The sequence below is a fragment of the Trichoplusia ni genome, chromosome 5 (genome assembly GCF_003590095.1).
Source record: "Trichoplusia ni isolate ovarian cell line Hi5 chromosome 5, tn1, whole genome shotgun sequence".
Lineage (NCBI taxonomy): Eukaryota > Metazoa > Arthropoda > Insecta > Lepidoptera > Noctuidae > Trichoplusia > Trichoplusia ni.
This window is the reverse complement of record NC_039482.1, coordinates 14696663-14715880: the sequence shown is the minus strand read 5'-3', so window position 1 is coordinate 14715880 and position 19218 is coordinate 14696663. Positions and strand designations below refer to the sequence as shown.

General features: G+C 36.7%; 3 protein-coding genes across 4 annotated transcripts; 2 read left to right on the top strand and 1 right to left on the bottom strand.

Annotated features, from left to right (window-relative positions):
• The first annotated feature begins 1195 nt into the window (after window positions 1-1195).
• On the top strand, window positions 1196-4892 carry LOC113493690 (ADP-ribosylation factor-like protein 16). Its single transcript, XM_026871676.1, has 4 exons — window positions 1196-2820; window positions 2908-3351; window positions 3664-3762; window positions 4189-4892. The coding sequence occupies exons 2-4, from the start codon at window positions 3100-3102 to the stop codon at window positions 4384-4386; spliced, it is 549 nt and encodes a 182-aa protein (XP_026727477.1). The 5' UTR covers window positions 1196-2820; window positions 2908-3099; the 3' UTR covers window positions 4387-4892.
• A 130-nt stretch (window positions 4893-5022) lies between these two features.
• On the top strand, window positions 5023-9223 carry LOC113493683 (zinc finger protein 771-like). The gene is made up of 6 exons (XM_026871669.1): window positions 5023-5212; window positions 5510-6041; window positions 6364-6532; window positions 7024-7118; window positions 7884-8062; window positions 8436-9223. The coding sequence occupies exons 1-6, from the start codon at window positions 5102-5104 to the stop codon at window positions 8598-8600; spliced, it is 1251 nt and encodes a 416-aa protein (XP_026727470.1). The 5' UTR covers window positions 5023-5101; the 3' UTR covers window positions 8601-9223.
• Window positions 9224-9285: 62 nt separating this feature from the next.
• On the bottom strand, window positions 9286-14094 carry LOC113493684 (dual specificity protein phosphatase MPK-4-like). Of its 2 annotated transcripts, none has more exons than XM_026871671.1 (9): window positions 13804-14094; window positions 13592-13711; window positions 13297-13428; window positions 12943-13042; window positions 12486-12721; window positions 12190-12363; window positions 11579-11766; window positions 10982-11174; window positions 9286-10672 (listed from the first exon to the last, which is right to left on the bottom strand). In XM_026871671.1, exons 2-9 carry the CDS (start codon window positions 13692-13694, stop codon window positions 10569-10571), a joined length of 1230 nt encoding a protein of 409 aa, XP_026727472.1. In that variant the 5' UTR covers window positions 13695-13711; window positions 13804-14094; the 3' UTR covers window positions 9286-10568. The 2 variants fall into 2 exon arrangements, with proteins under 2 accessions (XP_026727472.1, XP_026727471.1); XM_026871670.1 differs by having other exon boundaries at window positions 13845-14093.
• Window positions 14095-19218: the final 5124 nt, after the last annotated feature.

Here is a 19218-nt window from a genome sequence, read left to right as displayed (position 1 = left end):
ATTTCTAGTTCTGCATTTCAGTGTAGATACCATACAGGCAGAAGTATAGAGTTTTACGAATTCCATATTTAATACTCTCGAATTTTACAAATAGGAAATACCTTGTAAAAGTTGTGAAACTTAGAATACAGATCAAGAATCATCTTATTATCTATTTCTTCTGAAACAGCGCAGAAGTAATGCCATTCAAATACTTTTTGTGGCGCTACTGTTTCCTTGAAACCTCTTAAACCTAACAAAAGACTCTTTGTAACATTGAAGAACATTAAAAAAGTAAGTTTGAAAAAGTTCTCATAATAAAGATTTAAGTTTTTTTCACGACACGATTCAGGTCGCAGAGCTCAGCTTAGGCTTCAGATTTGCGATGTGAACAAGGTGAAATTTTCACTTGTAACGAACCTAATTCTTTTTGTTTCTGTCAATGCCGAATAGCTACTAAATGTTAGACAATGGCGAAACAGCGCTGTGTCTATGTTAATTATACTGCAGGTAGGTATTAGTTGAACAATCACGTTTAAATGAGTATAAGTTATCCTCAAATAACCTTCTGGGCTCATAAACAATTGTTATTATCTAACAGTCGAGGTCTGAGTTGTGACCACAGCGAGTTGCCCCGACTGACATACGAGTGAGTATACGACACGGCAGGTGCTTTATTAAAAAAGTTATATATTAACACTTTCTCCAGTGGCTTTATCAATTTCTTTTACTTACTTATATTAAATTAACCTTATGGATTTCACATAATATTTATGTGCAATATGCAGATTATCTCAAATCGAATATGCATTTTAATTAACCAATACGTGAGTGGTTCCAAAAACCAGCTAATAATATTCGCTTGTGATTCAACCGCGGCGTGTGACCATCAGACCGCCAAGTTTAGAGACAAATAATGACATTAATATTTTGTTTACTCATTAGTATAATCTGGATTTTTTATCGTGTTTTGATTTTGTTTAATGTATATTTAAAGGAATGACGCAATTTATTATTACTTAAAAGTTAATTGTCTCAGTGACTTGTGTTGTGTAAATTAACCGAATTTATGAAATAGAATATGATCAGAAAGCGTCGACTAAAGGCTCGGCTCGGCAGCGCACTACGTGTCGACCTCACTTGGCGGCCGCAGCGTAATGCTTTATGTATGTATTTATTTAATTTATTCCCCAACGTGTGTGTGTGTGTGTGTGTGTGTACTACATGTGTACGCCAGTGTATGACTGTTTTTAATAAATATAGTTCTTCACTATTTTAAGCAATTAAGTTTATTCAATGAACGACTAATTTGCTAAGGTCGTTTGCAGATAAATATAATACTAATTAATAAGTAATATAATATAGCACGTAACCATGATCCTCGTCGTAATTGTTAACGTTAAACCACCTAATTACAGAGGTAGGTACCTACAATAAGAAGGTCACGATTTGTTTCATTGTTTTATACAACCTATACATAGATAAATAACAAATAGATAACGGATAGCATTGGTTTGTTCTGTGTGAAAAAGAGCCTCCACGGGTTACAAGGCCACGCAGTCGGATGCACTGCGATACCACTGTAGATGATGACCCCTGATTCCTTTTGTATTCTTATTTAAATAATTAATGTGAGTACCAGCAACATATAAGCACTTTTTTCTCAAACATGGTTAAGACAATTGACAGTTGAAGGTTACGTCCACATTCGATTATACTTTAAAGTGCACATAAAACTATTTGGTAGATAATAATAAGCACGTCTCGACGTACACATTACCCTCGATTGCACAAACTCAAAGTATAATTACTTAATAACAATTTTGCCGCTCAATGTAGGTATGTTATTAGAGTTGCAAATGATAAAAGAAAACTTAAACTTATTCGGTATTAAGAAACGAAGGTCGACACACATCAATATTTATTCATTAGGTAACGAGGTACGTGGGCCGCACGTAACGAGCCTAGCGCGCGATTTTCGCGACCTAAAAAAAGTTGCAGACGTCAAAGTTGAAAGCGCGCGAAAATGCAAACTAATGCAGAAGATGGCCGCGATGAGCCGAGCAGGCACTGTTGCGCAAATGTGCGAGTGTAAAGAGTTTTGCTCGGTGTATTATTTATTGATTGTTGAAAAACAATGGCGGGCGCTTGCTGGCAGTGAGTCAGTGGGTCAAGGGTGCGCTGGCCTAGTTACGCAGTGCCGCGCGCCGAAATTCGCGGGCTTACCAGTTGCTAACCTCACTCGCTAGGGAGGGGCTAGATACCTAACGCTCGCACTATTCGCTATTTTTTATTTCATAATAATCGACTGATTCTATATTGAGCTTTATCTGCCCCAGAATAAAGTATTTTTTATGGCAGCTATATTATAGCGGGTATCAAAAATCTAATAATAAGTATAACTTAAGTACTGTTGTTTAAAGTGTAAATTTCATTAGAAAGCTTATTTTGTAATCGCCAATTTCTCATTACAACAAATCAAAGAATTGGTTACAACACAATCTTTATAAACAGTCAAATCCACCTGCTATCTAGACCTTAATGACTGTCATCATCACTGTGGGTCATTTCGACCTTCACTTAATTTGAATGTAAATACGTAGAGTACACAGTACACATTTTGCGTGTTTCGGAGTGGGTCACAACACTAGCTGCAGTGCGGGCCGCGTCTCCTTACGTGAACCAAGTTTAAGGTCGCCTAGATGTGGCCCGCGCGGACCAGTCAAGTGATCTGAATGCCAGTCACCCACATCACTAGTTATGACAACACATCACCTGCGGCTATGCCACTGGATTCGATATTCCTATTTGGAATGCGATCAGAACCTACTGATACTTACTGTAGGTATGCTCGGTAATTCTTGTTAATTTTTGTAATTAGATAAATAAATATACTAATAATTGTACGATTCAATAACTCTTAAACAGATAACTAAAAGGAAAACCGTTTTTGGAGCTGTTGTGAATCAAAATATTTGCGCCATCTAGCGGCGAGTAGATGAACAAATAATCTTGCCTCTTTGAGGCATAGCTACGGTTTTATTGACAAAACAACCCTTTGCTTGGTAAAAACGAAAGTAGTGTATAGAGAACAATAACTAAGTTAATATAAGGTTAGAAATGGATGAACTGGAGAAAAAAATACCTGTGCTGTGTTTAGGACCGAAAGGCTCAGGAAAAACAACATTGTTGAAGAAGTTGCAAAAGGCCGAAGGTATTGACAATACTTACAGTCCAGTGCCTACAATAGGCACGAATATTTATGATGTTTATTATACAAACAAAAACGGCAAAAAACAAATGCTTTCAATTAGAGAAGTTGGTGGTGAGATGGCGCCACTGTGGCATAACTATTTGGATGGCGTCGAAAAGGTAAGACGGATAAAGATAAATTGCTTTAACTCGAGTCTCTTTTATTGTGCTATGGACAGTTTTATTGCCACAAGAAGCCACGATGATTCTAGAACTACTACAACCTTAACAGAAAGTTTCAGCCAGCAGTCATAATTATTAATGACCGTAATTATTATTACACTGTTGAGTTTTAAATATCACGCAGCTTGATGACGCATTGACATTGCACTATACAGCCAGAATATAGGGCTGTCTTTTATTTATGGTGCAGGTTTAATCGTCTGTAATTTTAGTAACGACACATAATTATATTTAAAGTTAACATTTCAGGTGATTTATGTTATAGACACGTCGAATTTATGTCAGATATCGGCCGCAGCTGTTCTGCTCTACACCTTACTGGCTGAACCAAAACTGAAAAACGCAAAGGTATGCTCAAACTAGGTCTTACAACAGGATCACTATGGAAGTGTGTGTAAAACCTTTTTACGAATGTTAATGATTAATTGTAAAAACATTACCGGTCAGTTAATTATTCAATGTTAGCACTTTAAAATGAGAATGTTTATTGGTCATAATTATAATATGAAACTGTCAAGCCGTCTGCAAGGCGGTCTAAAAACCGGTCTTATTTGTTTAAGGTCAAGATTATTGTGGATCGAACTGAAAAAGGTCTCAAGCTCTTTTAAGTTATGTATTTTGATTAAGTTTTAAACATTATTTACAGCGATACAATAATGGCCTTGGTACTGCACCAATAGTAGCGCTGTCATTTTGAAATGAGAGACGAAATAAATGAACTTTACTTCCGTAAATAAAAACATGGCATTATAATAAAGTGACATTTACTTGCAGTTCATTTTGGTCCTGAGCAAGATGGATGCTTCCTACAGACAGATGCGCAACGAAGCTCTGCTGATGCTGCAGCACGCACGACTAAGCGTGGAGCTGTCCAACGCTCCAACACTCCTGGAAGCTTCACCTCTCACTGGCGAGGGCATCCAGCAGTTGAAGGCCTCCATTTGCGATATCAAGATAGTCAATACTTTTTAATTCCAACTTGAAGTCGTATAGACGTGTAGATAAGATTAAAACTTGTTAGTACGTAATGAAGGGTCAATTCACACCGAGAGACCTGCGGCTGACACCGTCCTTTTATAACAAAAAAATGTAATGTCATCATAAAAACTAAACTACACATTCATTTTAAGGGCAGCGAAGTACCATGCATCACCGTGAAAATTTACAAGCCTTCTAGCTGCTTGCAGCGCCATGTACGGTCACTGTATCTAATGTAGGTAGACGCATACAGCCGTTGAGCTGCGTGCCGCTACTCTTCCTGTGGGAATTGATCAGATTTATGTAAATTTATTTGAATAAAACCTGTTAAAAATACTGTCTAAACGATTATTGAAGTATGTGCCCTCATAGGTAAGGTGTATTCAAGTATACAGGTGTACATAATTTGAATATAATAGCACTTAGAGTTAGATTATTATGGAGCACGACAAAAAGCAAATACTAGAGAAGGGAGTTGTAGTAAAAACGGTTTCTGCATTAAACTGCAGGATCAATGATTTATTAAAGTGTATATCGTTCCTCTACACGCAATGGAATAAGCTATCTTTCCAAATTTCAAATGTGACAGTTCGGACCCCGAACGGAACGCAAATTTGACGTTTATTTATTTACGTTTGACGTCACTGTGCGTGCAACTGCAAATGTTTATTTTACTGATAATTACAGAGTTTAAATATTAATACATAAAATGAATACAACGAATTTGTGTCGAAGTTGTATGAAAGAAGTGGCGTCTTGGGAGAGAGAGAACTTCGACCCTAGAGCAGTGGAAATGTTTTGTTTTTGCACAAATATTTCGGTGAGTTCCCTTTTATCTATATAATAATCTGCTTATAAATTTTATTAATTTTTATTAATAAAAGGTTCATAGTTCTTCAGATAACTAAAAAACAAAGAGTATTCAATATCGACACAGCTCCTAAACTAGACCCGCAATTTAATTTCAAAAGAAGACCCTGTTACGGATTATCTTTTTAATAATATTCAAAACAATAAGATCCTCTATGTCATGTTCAGTCATTGTACAAACCTTAGTCTAAATCTTTCATTAATGTATTAAATTATTTATATTGCCTAATTAATCTTTTTCTTTTAGATCACAGAAGATGACAAACTACCAAAGCAATTTTGTTATGATTGTATTATTAAAATAGAGTCTGCATTCACATATATAACTGAAGCTCACAAAGTTGATGCTACCCTTAAGAACATCATCTCTCGGAGTAGTACAAGCATTATAGTGAAGCCAGACACACACTCCAGACCCACAGACAATCTCAAACTCACTCTACCAGACTACAAGATCAGTGTAAGCGTCCACAATTATGAGGAACAAATTATATTTGATAACACTGATGTAGCTCCAACTGAAAGTCACAAAGAACCTGAATCATACCACATAGAAGAAACGGAAACAGAACAAGTACCAAACGTATCAGAAGGAGATAATATAGAGAAGAGCATAGAAGATACAGCTCCACAGAGTGTGAAAGAGACAGCAAAAGTGGAAGAAACTAAAAAGAATGTGTGTCCAGTGTGCAAGAAAGCTTTCTCATCCAAGACATGGTTTAATAAGCATATGAAAAAGGAACATGAACATAAATTCCTTTGCCCGCATTGTCCAAAGAGTAAGTTTCAGTATAGGACACCCTTATTCTATAGCAAGTCTGCATTTAAAACTTTATTATCAGCTTTAGAGTGTCAGTTACAGAATTAGAGCGGGGGCACAGGTATATATGGAGGCATTGCTTATTTAATTATTTTTTTAACCTCAAGTTACATTCTTACTTTCTTCACAATATCAGCTTAACTGTTGTGCAATGTAGTGAGTAGATATTTTTGAATCTGATTATTTAACAAGGGCGTTTGACAATTCAGGGTTTGTCCAACAAATTACCATGACTTTCATGGCATTCCAAGTTCCTTACTGTTTTAACTATTTCCTTCCAGCATTCACCAAAGCCTCGCTGCTGTCAGACCACGCGGCCACTCACTCCGACGAGCGCAAGTTCAGCTGCTCGGTGTGCGGCAAGCGCTACAAGCGCCGCAAGCAGCTCGCGTACCATGCGCGTGCGCACGCCGACGCCCGACCATACGCCTGCGATCAATGTAACATGAGGTAACTGTTCAAATATAAATCATTTACCGTCAGGTGTAATTTATTTATTCATGTTTAGCTTGATCTGCATAATAATATTCACAAGACAAGACAGCGTCAACTTTACTTTGCTCTTCAATGCGCCTCTTAATTTCAAAGGTCACGCGACCTTGAACTCAAGGTACGTAAAACCTGTAACGCGACCATGGACAACAAATCTAATCTTTGCATTTTATATAATAAGGAACTAATTAACATAATCAAATTGTTAGATAAACGCTCCGAAAATTTTGTATTTGTAATACAGCGACCTTGATACATCAGTGTAATGTTACCTTGGCCTCGAAATTCCTGCTACTCGTGACCTTGACCCAGTTACCTATATTCGAGATGACCTTGACCAACATGATATAACGAGGTTATATCACTAAAATCAAGGTCAATGCTATGTATAGATAGACTTGTTCATATTTTAGGATAAATTGATGTTAACCAAAAAAAATGGCTTACAGGTTTAAAATTAAAAGTATATTGAAGAGGCACATGACAGTACACGAAGGGGATAAGCAGTATTTGTGCTACTTCTGTGGCTGGAGTTTTGCTCAAGGTAAAATACCATTTTTTTCTGTTATTACAAACGTTTAATTAAATTTATATTTTACAATAACACATTCTCTTGTATCTAATAATTGCTTTCAGTAGGTTGTTACCTACTATACAACTTAAAATGATATGAAAAAAAAATGTTTGGAATATCATTGAAAATTTACTGAAAATCTGAAGTGAATGGCTGAAGGCTGATACAGCTATGAACACACATCGAGGTCTGCAACACTGCCTCACTAATGTAAATGATGACGCGCATATTTAGGCCAAGTCAACTTATGACTATGAGGCAAACTTTTGGAACAATAATTAGGTAATTGTAGATCTCCAATGTTGTTGTAATTTCATTTGGAGAAGATAGGATGAATATGTGTATCGGAACATTTATAATTAGCAAATTCTTAAAATAAAAGTCTTATCAGCTAGCTTATCATTGGTTTACGGCTGAATTGATGAATGAAGGTGAAATGACAAGATGACGTCACAAGCCAAGATCCGGTTAGGTGTTTATTTGGAATTAATCTGTGCAATTAACCTAATCCGATTTTGAATGCCTAGCCGGACTATTTGGTTTATAAATTGTTAATTTTGCTATACATTGACGATGATACTCAACCGCTTATAATACCATAGTTGCGCGACCCTGCAATGTACTCACAACTCCACAGTATTTCTTGCATCGTCCAAACGCGGATTTACATTAAATGATGATGTGGTGATGATGATGATGATATAAGTATCTAGTAGCATGTCTCTGTTCATTCAGCCGGTAACCTAGAAGTCCACATGAGGATCCACACGGGTGAGAAGCCGTTCTCCTGCAAGGAGTGCGGGTTCCGCGCCGCCGTGTCGTCCAACCTGCGGCGCCACCAGCGCCAGCACCAGGCCGCCAGGACATACGTCTGCAAACACTGCAACAAAGGCTTCTACGATGCTAGCAGTCTGGTGAGCTTATTAAGTCAACTAAGTCTGTGTTGTAAAGTACGGAAGGTCTACTTATTTATTTTTATTTAAGAAAAAGTTTAACTTATTTTTTAAATCTTAAGTCGTGTCCTCATAGTTTTCAAATGAGTTTTTACTCCATCGGTTGCTCCCTTTTCTTGGTATAGTTCATAATCCACTGATAAGTATACCTAGCTTCACTGTTTATTGATTTGATCACACTTGAAAAAAGACCTGAATTATGTATAGTTACTATGCCTTTTTTCAACTTAAAGCTCATTCTTGAATGATCCCAGAAATATCGCTTGAGTTTGCAATACATTATGGAGCCGCAATGCAGTTCTATTATAAATGTACCTACGTGCCCGTCCCGCAGTCCCGCCACGCGCGCACGCACACGGGCGAGCTCCCGTACGCGTGCCCGGGCTGCGCGCGGCGCTTCGCCGACAGCTGGAAGCGCAAGACGCATCTCATGCGCGCGCACCGCCTGCAGCTGCGCGACATCCCGCGCATGCGCAGGGACGGGGCCACCGTAGTCTAGGCGCGTAGGGGCAACATCAGAGCAGAGGATGGAAGGATTGGACCATGTGCTATCACGTCATGCTGAACGATAAAGAACTATACCTTAAGGTTTGAAACAAGAATTTTACCTACGAGACGGATTTCTTGTTCCTTTGCCCTTAGTCTATTAACCAAAATAAAATTAAAACAATCAAATTTCAAAACTTCAAAAACAATTATACACCACCTGATTCTATTCTGTTTTGTCTTCAAATAAAAAAAGTGCTTGACATCTTACATACAAAATCATGAAAAAATGACACTTTGTAAATCAAATTGTGTTAACAAACTCCTGTTGCAGCCTGTAACGTGGATAGTCCTTAGTTATACTAGTAAGTTGTAAATCTAAGTACAATAATAATGATCTCAACGACGTTACATATAATATGTATTAAGAATACTCATTCTTTATAATGTTAGAATAAGAAAATACTATATCTAGGCCTCATATATAACTATATATTTATTGTATAATACTTACTAAGTTTGTATAGATTTATTTTATATATGTTTCAAATGATTTATTTATAAAACAAACTATGAAACCAAGCAAAGATTAGCCCAAATTTTGTATTTATTTAATTTAAAGAGTTTTTAGAATATTGTTTATAAATACATACCAAATGTAGTTGAAGGGAATTACATTTATGAAATAAATAAACCTCTTTAGTGAAACATACTTTTATTAATATCTATTCAAGCCAACAGTCAACGTTCTTAGAGTACATCGATTGAATACATGTCTCTACTGGAAGTACAATTAGTGAAATATTTACGACAAAAACCAGCTTTGAAGAAAATTAGATTCGCTAAATCTGAGTAGCTATACTGGATTTAATACGATTTTTCTATTATTGTCTAAGGATACCAAAAAATAACAGCGCATAAATTGTTCCTCAAGAAAGCAGAAAAAATAAAATCTGATTACAATCAACCAAGATTAATATTTCTCAATTTTTTATATAAACCCTGTACAGTGTTTTTTTCGCACAAATATCCGACAATCTTTAAATAAACCTAAAAAAAAACTTAAAAAGTCCGGAAAGCTAAGCTTTTCTCTCTAAACCAAAGCATCACGAAAAGGTTTTACTAAATACATTCATTATACATTACAGTTACTATCTACAGAAGGCCATAAAAGAAGTATGACTGTTCTGCGTCCTATTTGAAACCTTAGGGTTGAATTATATCAAAACCGAGAAGTGTTCAGGGTTGTACGTGAGCGTCCATACCGCACGATTCTATTATAAAGAAATGACGCAGTGATGACGTCACTCCTGTAATATAAACTGCTTCATACAAATTGTATGTCACATATACGCCACCAATAGTGTATTATAATTCACCCCTTAAGCATTAATATATGGAAGTGTATAAAGATGTAACGATCTACTATGATTAAAAGATTTATAATAATTAGTCCCTTTATTATATTTGTATTTGGTATAAGTATTACAGTAATATGGTATGGTTGTAACTGAATGCTAGCACACTAACTTATGTTGGTATTATTAATATTTGTTTCCTGGCAATCCTGAACATTCTTCATCCCTGCGTGATGTAATGTTGGTTTGATCTCTTTACGCCCAACCTATAACTTAAGATTTTACATTTACATACAGTAGCAGAAAATCCTGAATGAAATTGACTGAATATTATTATCTTGGCAAACCATTCATCTTACTTGACACATGAGAAAGAGAATTGGAAGAAGAGACGGAAGACTGCTCAACAATACGACATTTTAGGCTATTCATAAAAAATAATAAACCATTAAAAATAAATATGTATATCTAAGAGAAAACTCAAGAAATTATTGTAAATAATTTAAGAAATACATAATATGATTCCTTGTTCTCTGGCTTCTATAACGTTATAAGTGTAGCCTTCTCTCCGCGTGGCCCACCGCCCCTCGCTAGGCCGCAGCCGCAGCGTGTCGGGTCCCGCTTCACACGGTGACCTGCACGTTCTGCACGATATTGGACCACTCCACCTTGGAGGGCACGAGGTAGAACGCCGGCGCTACCTTCTGCCCGCACGGACATTTACAACCTGCATTATTGAGGATAAATTTGATTGAAACTACTATTTCAGTTTTATTTCATACCACGTAAAAAATTTGACGTGATTTAAATTACGTTTTAAATCCTACTAGGGTTTTTTTAAGCAACGACGATTATGTGCAACATTCATTCCATAAACATTTTAATCATACGCCTAAAATTCATCAAAAATGAAAACTGAGTTGTTTCGATCTCTCAAACGATCTCGTGCGGAATCCTTAAAGTATCAACCTTTCAGTACATTATGCTCTGATAGCTGGTAGTGTAAGGAATGATATACGGTACAGACTGTACTGACCCATGATCCAGTTGAAGGACCCGATCTTGTTGAGGCACTTGGGACAGTTGAGCTTCCCGCTGGTGAGGCTGCTGACGTCCCTCATCCAGCGCATGGGCTCCACGAACCACATGAGGCGGCAGGCGTCGCGCCCGTCCGCGCGCCCGCAGATACTCGCGTCCACCATGTTGGTCTCGCTGTAGCCGTCCAGGACCTGCCCACAACAAATATTTTACACCAGTCTGTACAGATACTCTCGAATGTCAATAGGTAGTCAACCCACGCAGGTTGCCTACCTATCTAAGCTACTTATCCAAGCACGCCAAGGATTAGACTATTTGCATGAAAGTGAATAGTGAACACGGGTATTAACACAGAGAATTTTAATTTAACAGTAATAGAACTTAACAGTAACAAATATAATGCACAAATATAGTAAGAAATATATGAGTTTGTTTATTGTACATATGTGTTTATGTTTATTACCACTTCACGCCCAAACAGTTGGACCCATTTCGATAAAATTTGGTAGACTTTCATCTGACTTATGAGATCAAGATGGGAAGAGATGAACTCCCATATAAAATTTCATAAGTATAATTATATTCGTAATATTACTTGGCTAGGTCCCTCTTCACTGTCAGTGTGGTGGTCCTGGCTGTGGCCGGGACTGCTCTCTTCGAACTGGTCCTCACAGCTTCGCATCTCCATCAGCTGTGAGGCGAGACTCTTCAGTTTCTCCAGCAGGATCTCACCGTTCTCCGCACAGTTCAGGCCTGTTAATTTGCTGGGCGGAGGCCGGATACCTGAGATATAAGTAACTGTGTAAGTTTTTATCCAGTAAGTATAGCATTACTTTTGTATTTCCCATCGGCAATATTCGTTAACTTGGGAAAGCTCAATAGAGGACAGGCGCATGAGTTCCGATTATTTAATGTCATTAAAAGCTCAGTCTAAAATAAAGTCTAATTATTTGGATAACGATTTCAAATGCAAGATAAAGAATCACTTGCAAATTTTCCAATGGAGAATCTACCAAAATGCCAAGTTGGTTTTGTCGGCTTTTCAGATAAGGTTTGTAAGACCAATGGCAAAAGTGGAATTGACTGATTGCTACTACATTTTCATCAGGCGATTTAAAGAAGGACTTTAAGTAAACTTTTTGAATATCTCTGTAGTTGTTAAACTAAATAAAACAATAATCGTCAATTAAATATTGAACTCTATACCTTTCTTTGCAAGCTCGACCTTAACATCTTTAGGTATGTGTGGTATGATGTTGCTCTGGCTCGCCACGATGCGGCGACACTTCTTGCAGCGATACACGATAGGGTCGGGTCGCTCCCGCACAAGACCTGGGTCTGGTTTAACTAGGTCCGCAAACAATTGCGGAAGGATTTTCACTGAAAAATGTAAGCACATTGTTTAATATACGATCAACTTCTTTATGATAAGATATGCATTTTATTACTTATAGATCTCATTTTGATCTTATGCTGGTCTTTTGAGTAAAATAAGTAATCACCTTCTTTTAGTTTCTGCCCGGCCAGTTTTAACCGGAACTGTTTAAACCGTGGATCATCCTTATTCAGTGTGTATCCCATGTGTCCAAAGAGCTTGAGTTGGGCAATGAAGCCCATGTTTGGGCCTACAAACCGCCGTTTGCTCTTGACTAGGGTAAATGCCTCTTCATAACAAAGACCATACTTTTCCATGATGTAGCCGATCACCACTGCTGCTGAGCGGGACACTCCAAAATGACTAGAAATGGATAAAAAATACTTTAAAACTAGCTGACACCAAGTGTTCTTCTTGTGAGATAGGCCTAGTTAAACATTATTATGCTTAAGATTTACCATTTGCACACACATTGTATTTCATTCAATGTTTTTTAGCCAATCTTTCTTAGTGTCTGTATATCGCCTGTATTATTTGTTTTATAAAAAAACGCAGCTGCCATAGATAGTCAGAAGTCAACTCACCAATGCACAAGAACTATGCCACCATCAGCAACAGCTTGTTTGATGAATTCATTGGTCTCCGGAAGATGGCTGATCATGTCCTCTTTAGGAACATCTGCCACTGTGAGCAAATGAGTACATCATTGTTTTATTTATCAGAAATAATTACAGAAGGAATAAATTTTAGAATTAAATTAGATTTTTATTCAATATCCTTCAACATTCAGACTTAACCACCCATTCAAGCTCGCTGATCTGTAAGTTGTTAATACCGCATGTGCTTCTATTTAAACACTTATAATATACTTAACAAAGTGTAAATTGTTAATAAGTTCTGTGCCTGTGTTTCTATTTATGTACTGGTAACATACTTACGTTTAACATATTTAAAAGTGAGGTTGGTCCTTTCTAGTATAGTCCGTGGCAGTGGCACCACGTCTATTGTCAGAATGTGAGTGATCTTTAAACTCTCAAGAGTCTTGTAGTCTCGAGCACAAGCTAAATTGCCTGAAATAAAAAAATAAGTTATAACTTTGATATTTCAAGTACCATATTTTATTCTAAAGCATTAAAATTGTTAATCGAGTTTGTTGTGAACTTCTGAAGGCCATGACTGTTTTTGATAGTAGTTGTCAGTTGATGGCATCAAAATATAAGTTACATTACAGACCTAAGTACAATCCATCGTCAATAAGGTCCACACTGATGTCGAAGCCGTCCTCCCAGTCATCGTCAGCGGCATGTATCTGCACGTCTGCCACCTGCCTAGCCATCTACACCGACCAGCACGCTGAAAGCATCCACACAATATTGCAACACCTCTCGACCTCATTCCGAAAGGCTTTCAACTCAATGGAACTACGAAAGGGTAAACAAACACACCTCAACTACTCAGTAAAAATCAATACTGTTATAAATAATACCTGCGCAGAATTACTAACACCCGCGCTTGTTAACACATTCGCAGCGATATATTCACTAAGTTAAGTATTAAGCAGTTGGTTTACATATATTTAAATGTATTTTTTAATAACAAAATGAAGATAAACGAGAGGGAATCACAGAAAACACCCGCGAATTTTCTTATTTTGACATTTACACGCGTTTCGTTTTTCCTAACGTTTAGGTTATAGCAGCTGAGAACATCGGATGATTTGCAATTTTTTTTAATATTACAGATAACTGGTTCACTAATTTTCATTTGGTTCAATTTTATGTGCATTATTGTTTACGTTAATCGGTTCAAATCTTGTTCGTATCTAGGGCAAAGACATTTTACTCTATCTAGGGCATGTTAGGATTGTTAGGTGTCAATAGAGGTTTGAAATCAAGTTAAAATTTTCTAAAGTATAGAATAAAGGGACACCAATTTTCAAACCCAATTAAACGTGAAAAATATATTTCGTATTTCGATGTCAATGATGCACACAATCGCACATTAATTCATGATGCAAAATGATCGATGCAGGTTGATAAATGCAGAAGGATGGATGTAGGATCAATGGATGCAGTGTGCACGAGGGTGATTTTGGGATGTCGATCTTGGAGAGATGCGATTGCTATAATACGGCGTTGTAAGTTAGGCCATACGACGATCGCAGCGTCAGTTAGTTTGGAATGAAAGCAAACCTAATTACACTGTTTATGTAAATAGATTAAGGCTACATTATCTAAATGTCACGTATTTCGGAGAACTGTTGAACTTTTCCTAAATGCTCGTTATGAATAATAAGCACGATTGTTTGGACAACTTTCTAACATCGATAACTTTAACACGGATACCAGTTTACCTGTTTACATACCTAGGTGGATTAAGTGTAACAATGCTTTATTGCAATCTCAGCTTTTTTTAAACTCTGCTCGTTTTATCACTTTGACCATCCAGTATTTAAAAAGGAAGTGTTGCTCAAAATATCCACGGAAGAAAGACTAAAATTAATCAATCATTATTTATTCACAAAAGTAACTTTTATTAATGGAGGTTCTTCCACTTCACGCAATAAGACTCGTGCCAGAGTTTAAGCGGCAACATCTTCTAGTAGTAGGGGTTTCTCATCAATAAAACATAACTATCTAGAATTATGAGAGCCAAAAGTAAAAGGTGTTATGATAAGGCATCATGTAATGTGTACCAAGAACTTCTGAATGTGGGCCAGAGTTGGCCAGTGGGTCAGGTCATGGTAGCCCGCATTTAGTCAATTGCCAACCGTTTACTAAACCTTCCTGATATTGAAATTTATAATCTAATCAATAGTTTTCCAATACTCAAGGTCTTCCTTAATTAATTCGATTTACAGCACCTGTGATACTCGAATGCCATTAAAAGCAGTGTTTAATCATTTAATCTGATACAGCACAGGTATTCACTGTGCTGGGGTACCTTCTCGCGGTAGACTGCGAAAGCGTTTCCGTTTGGCCGAATATACGGAAATGAGCTTTATTCCGATGGTTTTAGCTAGATAAGAGAGGGTCCTTCGACAGTGCAAGCATAGTCAAAAAGGAAATCGAAATGTCACAGTGCTTTGCTTCGCTGATCATGTTTTTATGACATAATGAAAATAACCGCCATGCGTCCAATATCTAGAAATAAATTTCTTTCCACACAAGAAAGGTATGAGCATGAATCACCATGTTAGCTCACAGTGGTTGACGATTACAGAATAAAATAATCAGAGGCCAGTTTTCCTGGCAATGGTGTTGCAAAGAAAGTACGCATAACTACCTAATACTCATATTTGTGCTTGCCTACGTCGAGATCGATCCTGCACCTCTAGCATACAAATCCATACATGGAACCGTGGTTGAGGGCGTATTTAATATTGAAAAAAAAAACTTAAATTTAATCCATATTGGTTTGGCTGATAAGAATAAGAGGCTACCCGTGTGACAGTCGAGTTGAGTGCTAAAGTGTAAATCTTCGAATTACCCAAACGCTTGCAATAATGTGTGTTCGGAGAATATTATGTAATCAGAACTTAGTAATAAAATCAGATTTGTATCTTCTCTAGTGAAAGGCGGGCTTAGATTAAATCTTACATGTGCTATGTTCAAAAATGTAATTTATTACGAAAACTTTATTAACAAATCATTTCCCCAAGTTCCTAAGATGTCTCCTCATGGCTTGAAATGGTTGTAAGTAGGTCCTTACTGGTCGTGAGATAGCAATGCCCTACGCATCCCAACATTCCCCACAACTGTACACATACTTCGTACCGAGTCAGAAATGATTAACGATTTCGTTGCAGCAATCAAGCTACGGATGTCCTAATCTAGGAAACTACATTCTGCGTCTTTCAAGATTGCACCTTAATAGACTTAGAGATGAAGTAACAAATACAGAAAATCTAATACATTTTGTAGATTAGGTATTACACATGACATAAAAACCTCAAATAAGCCTACGTGTATATTTTCGACGATGTCATGCTATCGAAAGTATTCGATGTTCAAAAACAGTCATCCAGCCGAAGAGAGTGACAAGTGATATTGACACAAGCGAAAACTGCGCATACGCATCGTGTATAGCAACAAAAACATGTTCAGTTGTAAGTAAAAGTACCGACAGCTACCGTGGTGTTTTACATAATGGCAAGAGAACGATAGATCATGACGAATCAGATCACCACCATGAACGTAGTGGATTCGTTTGGCGTGACCAGGAAACGACTTCGTGCTAAATACTTTGTATCGCATATCTTTGGAGAAGCCCGCTAGGCAGCGAGTCCTGATAGAAGACATATTGTTTTATGCCACTTATTACATAAATTGTGTCTTTTTATGTAGGTGGTATTGCCGTCTTATCAATCTGCGCCCCGCTATTGAACCACTAATTCATAAGTTAAGCAATTCTTCAAACATTTAAACTTAATCCAGTAAAGTAACAAAATGTTCTCCCGCCAAAATTTTAGCTAAACAGCACAACCGTAGACAATATAAAACCTTTTTAAATGATAAAATAAAATCTTTTTGATTAGAGGCATCGTTTGTTATGACACAGCTCCTATGACGGGCATTCCCCAAACATTGCTTCTTTGCGCAAGCAACCTTGGAGTGTCTTGGACTTTGTCTGTTATTTAACAGACGGTCTGAAGTCCACTAGGTCATTCGTAATATGTTTTTAACGGTAAGTATTAAGAAATCACAGAAGATATATTAGTATTCACTTTCATAATATTTCCTCGACTCGGTGCAAAGTCCAAGATTCCAAATGTTATTGCTTCGTTTCTAAATGACAGGTGTTCTGAAACCTTCACTGGTCGAAGTGCAACTTCATTACTACACTAAAAAAACATACAATAACTTCTATTTGTATCAATTTTGTACTAGCGAGTTTCTACCCATCTAAATGCTGTAAAATCTCCTATAATAAATTTGAGACATGTAAGAAGGATAATTAAATCTCTTTTGGCAGTACCTGTTTGTTCCCATCTCGGATAGTGGCTTACGAGGCAAAAAGCTATAGGGAAAGAATGTCTTGGGTTCTCTTTTTCCCAAGGTCTTGGATCAATTTAGCGTTCGCCCTTCACGGACTACAATAGATACTGTTGTAATATATTTGGGTGAATTTCCCGGACCCAAAAATTGCGTGGCATCGATGAAATCGGTACTAAAAAGCATTGTTATAATGTTCTAACATTTTTTTTTAGGTAGATGACATAAAAATCTATCTGTAGCACTAAATATTTTATTAATATAATTAATAGGTTTTCCAAAAAAAAAAGTTAAACCACATAATCTTTCATCGCCGTGTTTGTCCACGACTCACCTTGATGTATTAAAGTCATCATTGATCAAAAATGTATCGTTATTTATATTAAAACTTAGTTTTATTTGGTTCGTGAATAGTTAGAGTATTGACTCGGAATACATTTATTCAAATATTTACACAATACAACGTATGGTTAATAAAAAACCATTTGTCCCAGAACTACCTTTCATCGCCATGTCCTAAACATATTTGAGAATATTGCATATTCTAACGTTTTGCGTCGCTCCCGTTTTGCGTTAAACGTTGCATATAAGTAACGTCGAAAGGCTAGACAAGGAACGACGTGTGTACGTGCCTGCGTTTTCGAGCTATAATTAAAAGTATTCAATTTTTTTGGTACTGGACATTTTTTCTTTCATCGCCGTGGATAGGTCTAACTTCTATTTCAATAAGTTTTTAATCTCGATTGAGCATTCAATACAATGCCATTTATATTTAGCTTATTTGTAAAGTGTTCATTACTGTGAATTATTACCAGTTTTTTAGTAAATTGAATTATACCCCTTGATTTTCATCGCCGTGCTCTCATTTCCGTGGTTTCCGTGGACAAAATTTGCTATGGCAATGAAAAAAAATACACGGGAATGAAAAAAATATCATCGCCGTGCCTTGTAAAACAGTTTCCTTTCATTGCCGTGGCCACGTGTTTCATTTCCGTGACTTATGTTTGTTTCGCCACTAGACAGGAATGTATCTATTTATAGTTATATTACAAAAATAATATCATGTGTGACTGGATTTTTACACATTATATTCTTTTATTATTGCGTATAAATTAATAGTATTTATTTTTGTTTCAATGATTAACTTTATCATTTAAATATTCTTGTACACTATAATAACATTTCATTGCCATGGACGCCTGTTTCATTGCCGTGCATGCATGTTTCATCGCCGTGGCACGGAATTTTCAATCTTGTATATCTCGTTAGTTTTTTAAGCTATCTGCTAGATATTAAGCAAAACTGCATATCTGATCGAAAACTTGAGAAAACACTATTTTTTATTGTTCTAAAGTTGAAGAATAAAAAATCCACGGAAATGAAGATTTTTTTGGACCTGTTGAAATTCACCCATTTAATAAAATATTGATGGCGGCACTCCCACTTTCGTTTCGACTAGCCTTGGACCTCGCGCACCCAAATATGCAGTTTTGTAATACAATTTTATGGACGCGTACGAAATAGTAGGGGAAAACACAATCATTTCAAAGTGATTTTATTTCATCAACATAACTAACAATTAAAAAATAATTTTAACAAAATTTATTTGTTAATTTGTTGCTGTACATCAATAAAAATAATCATTATACGGCAGAAGGGCGTCGTAAGTAGATCAATAGTCAATAGGCATCATTGTTCATTTCGTAATTGAAAATTACATGATACATAATATTGAGTTTCACCAAATGTATTAGAAGTTAATTCATGTAATTGGCCCGGCACACATTTGGTAAACTCATACTTATAAAGCAGCTCTCGGCGAAGGCAAGCGGATCTTATAACATCGTTACTTAGCATATCTTCTTC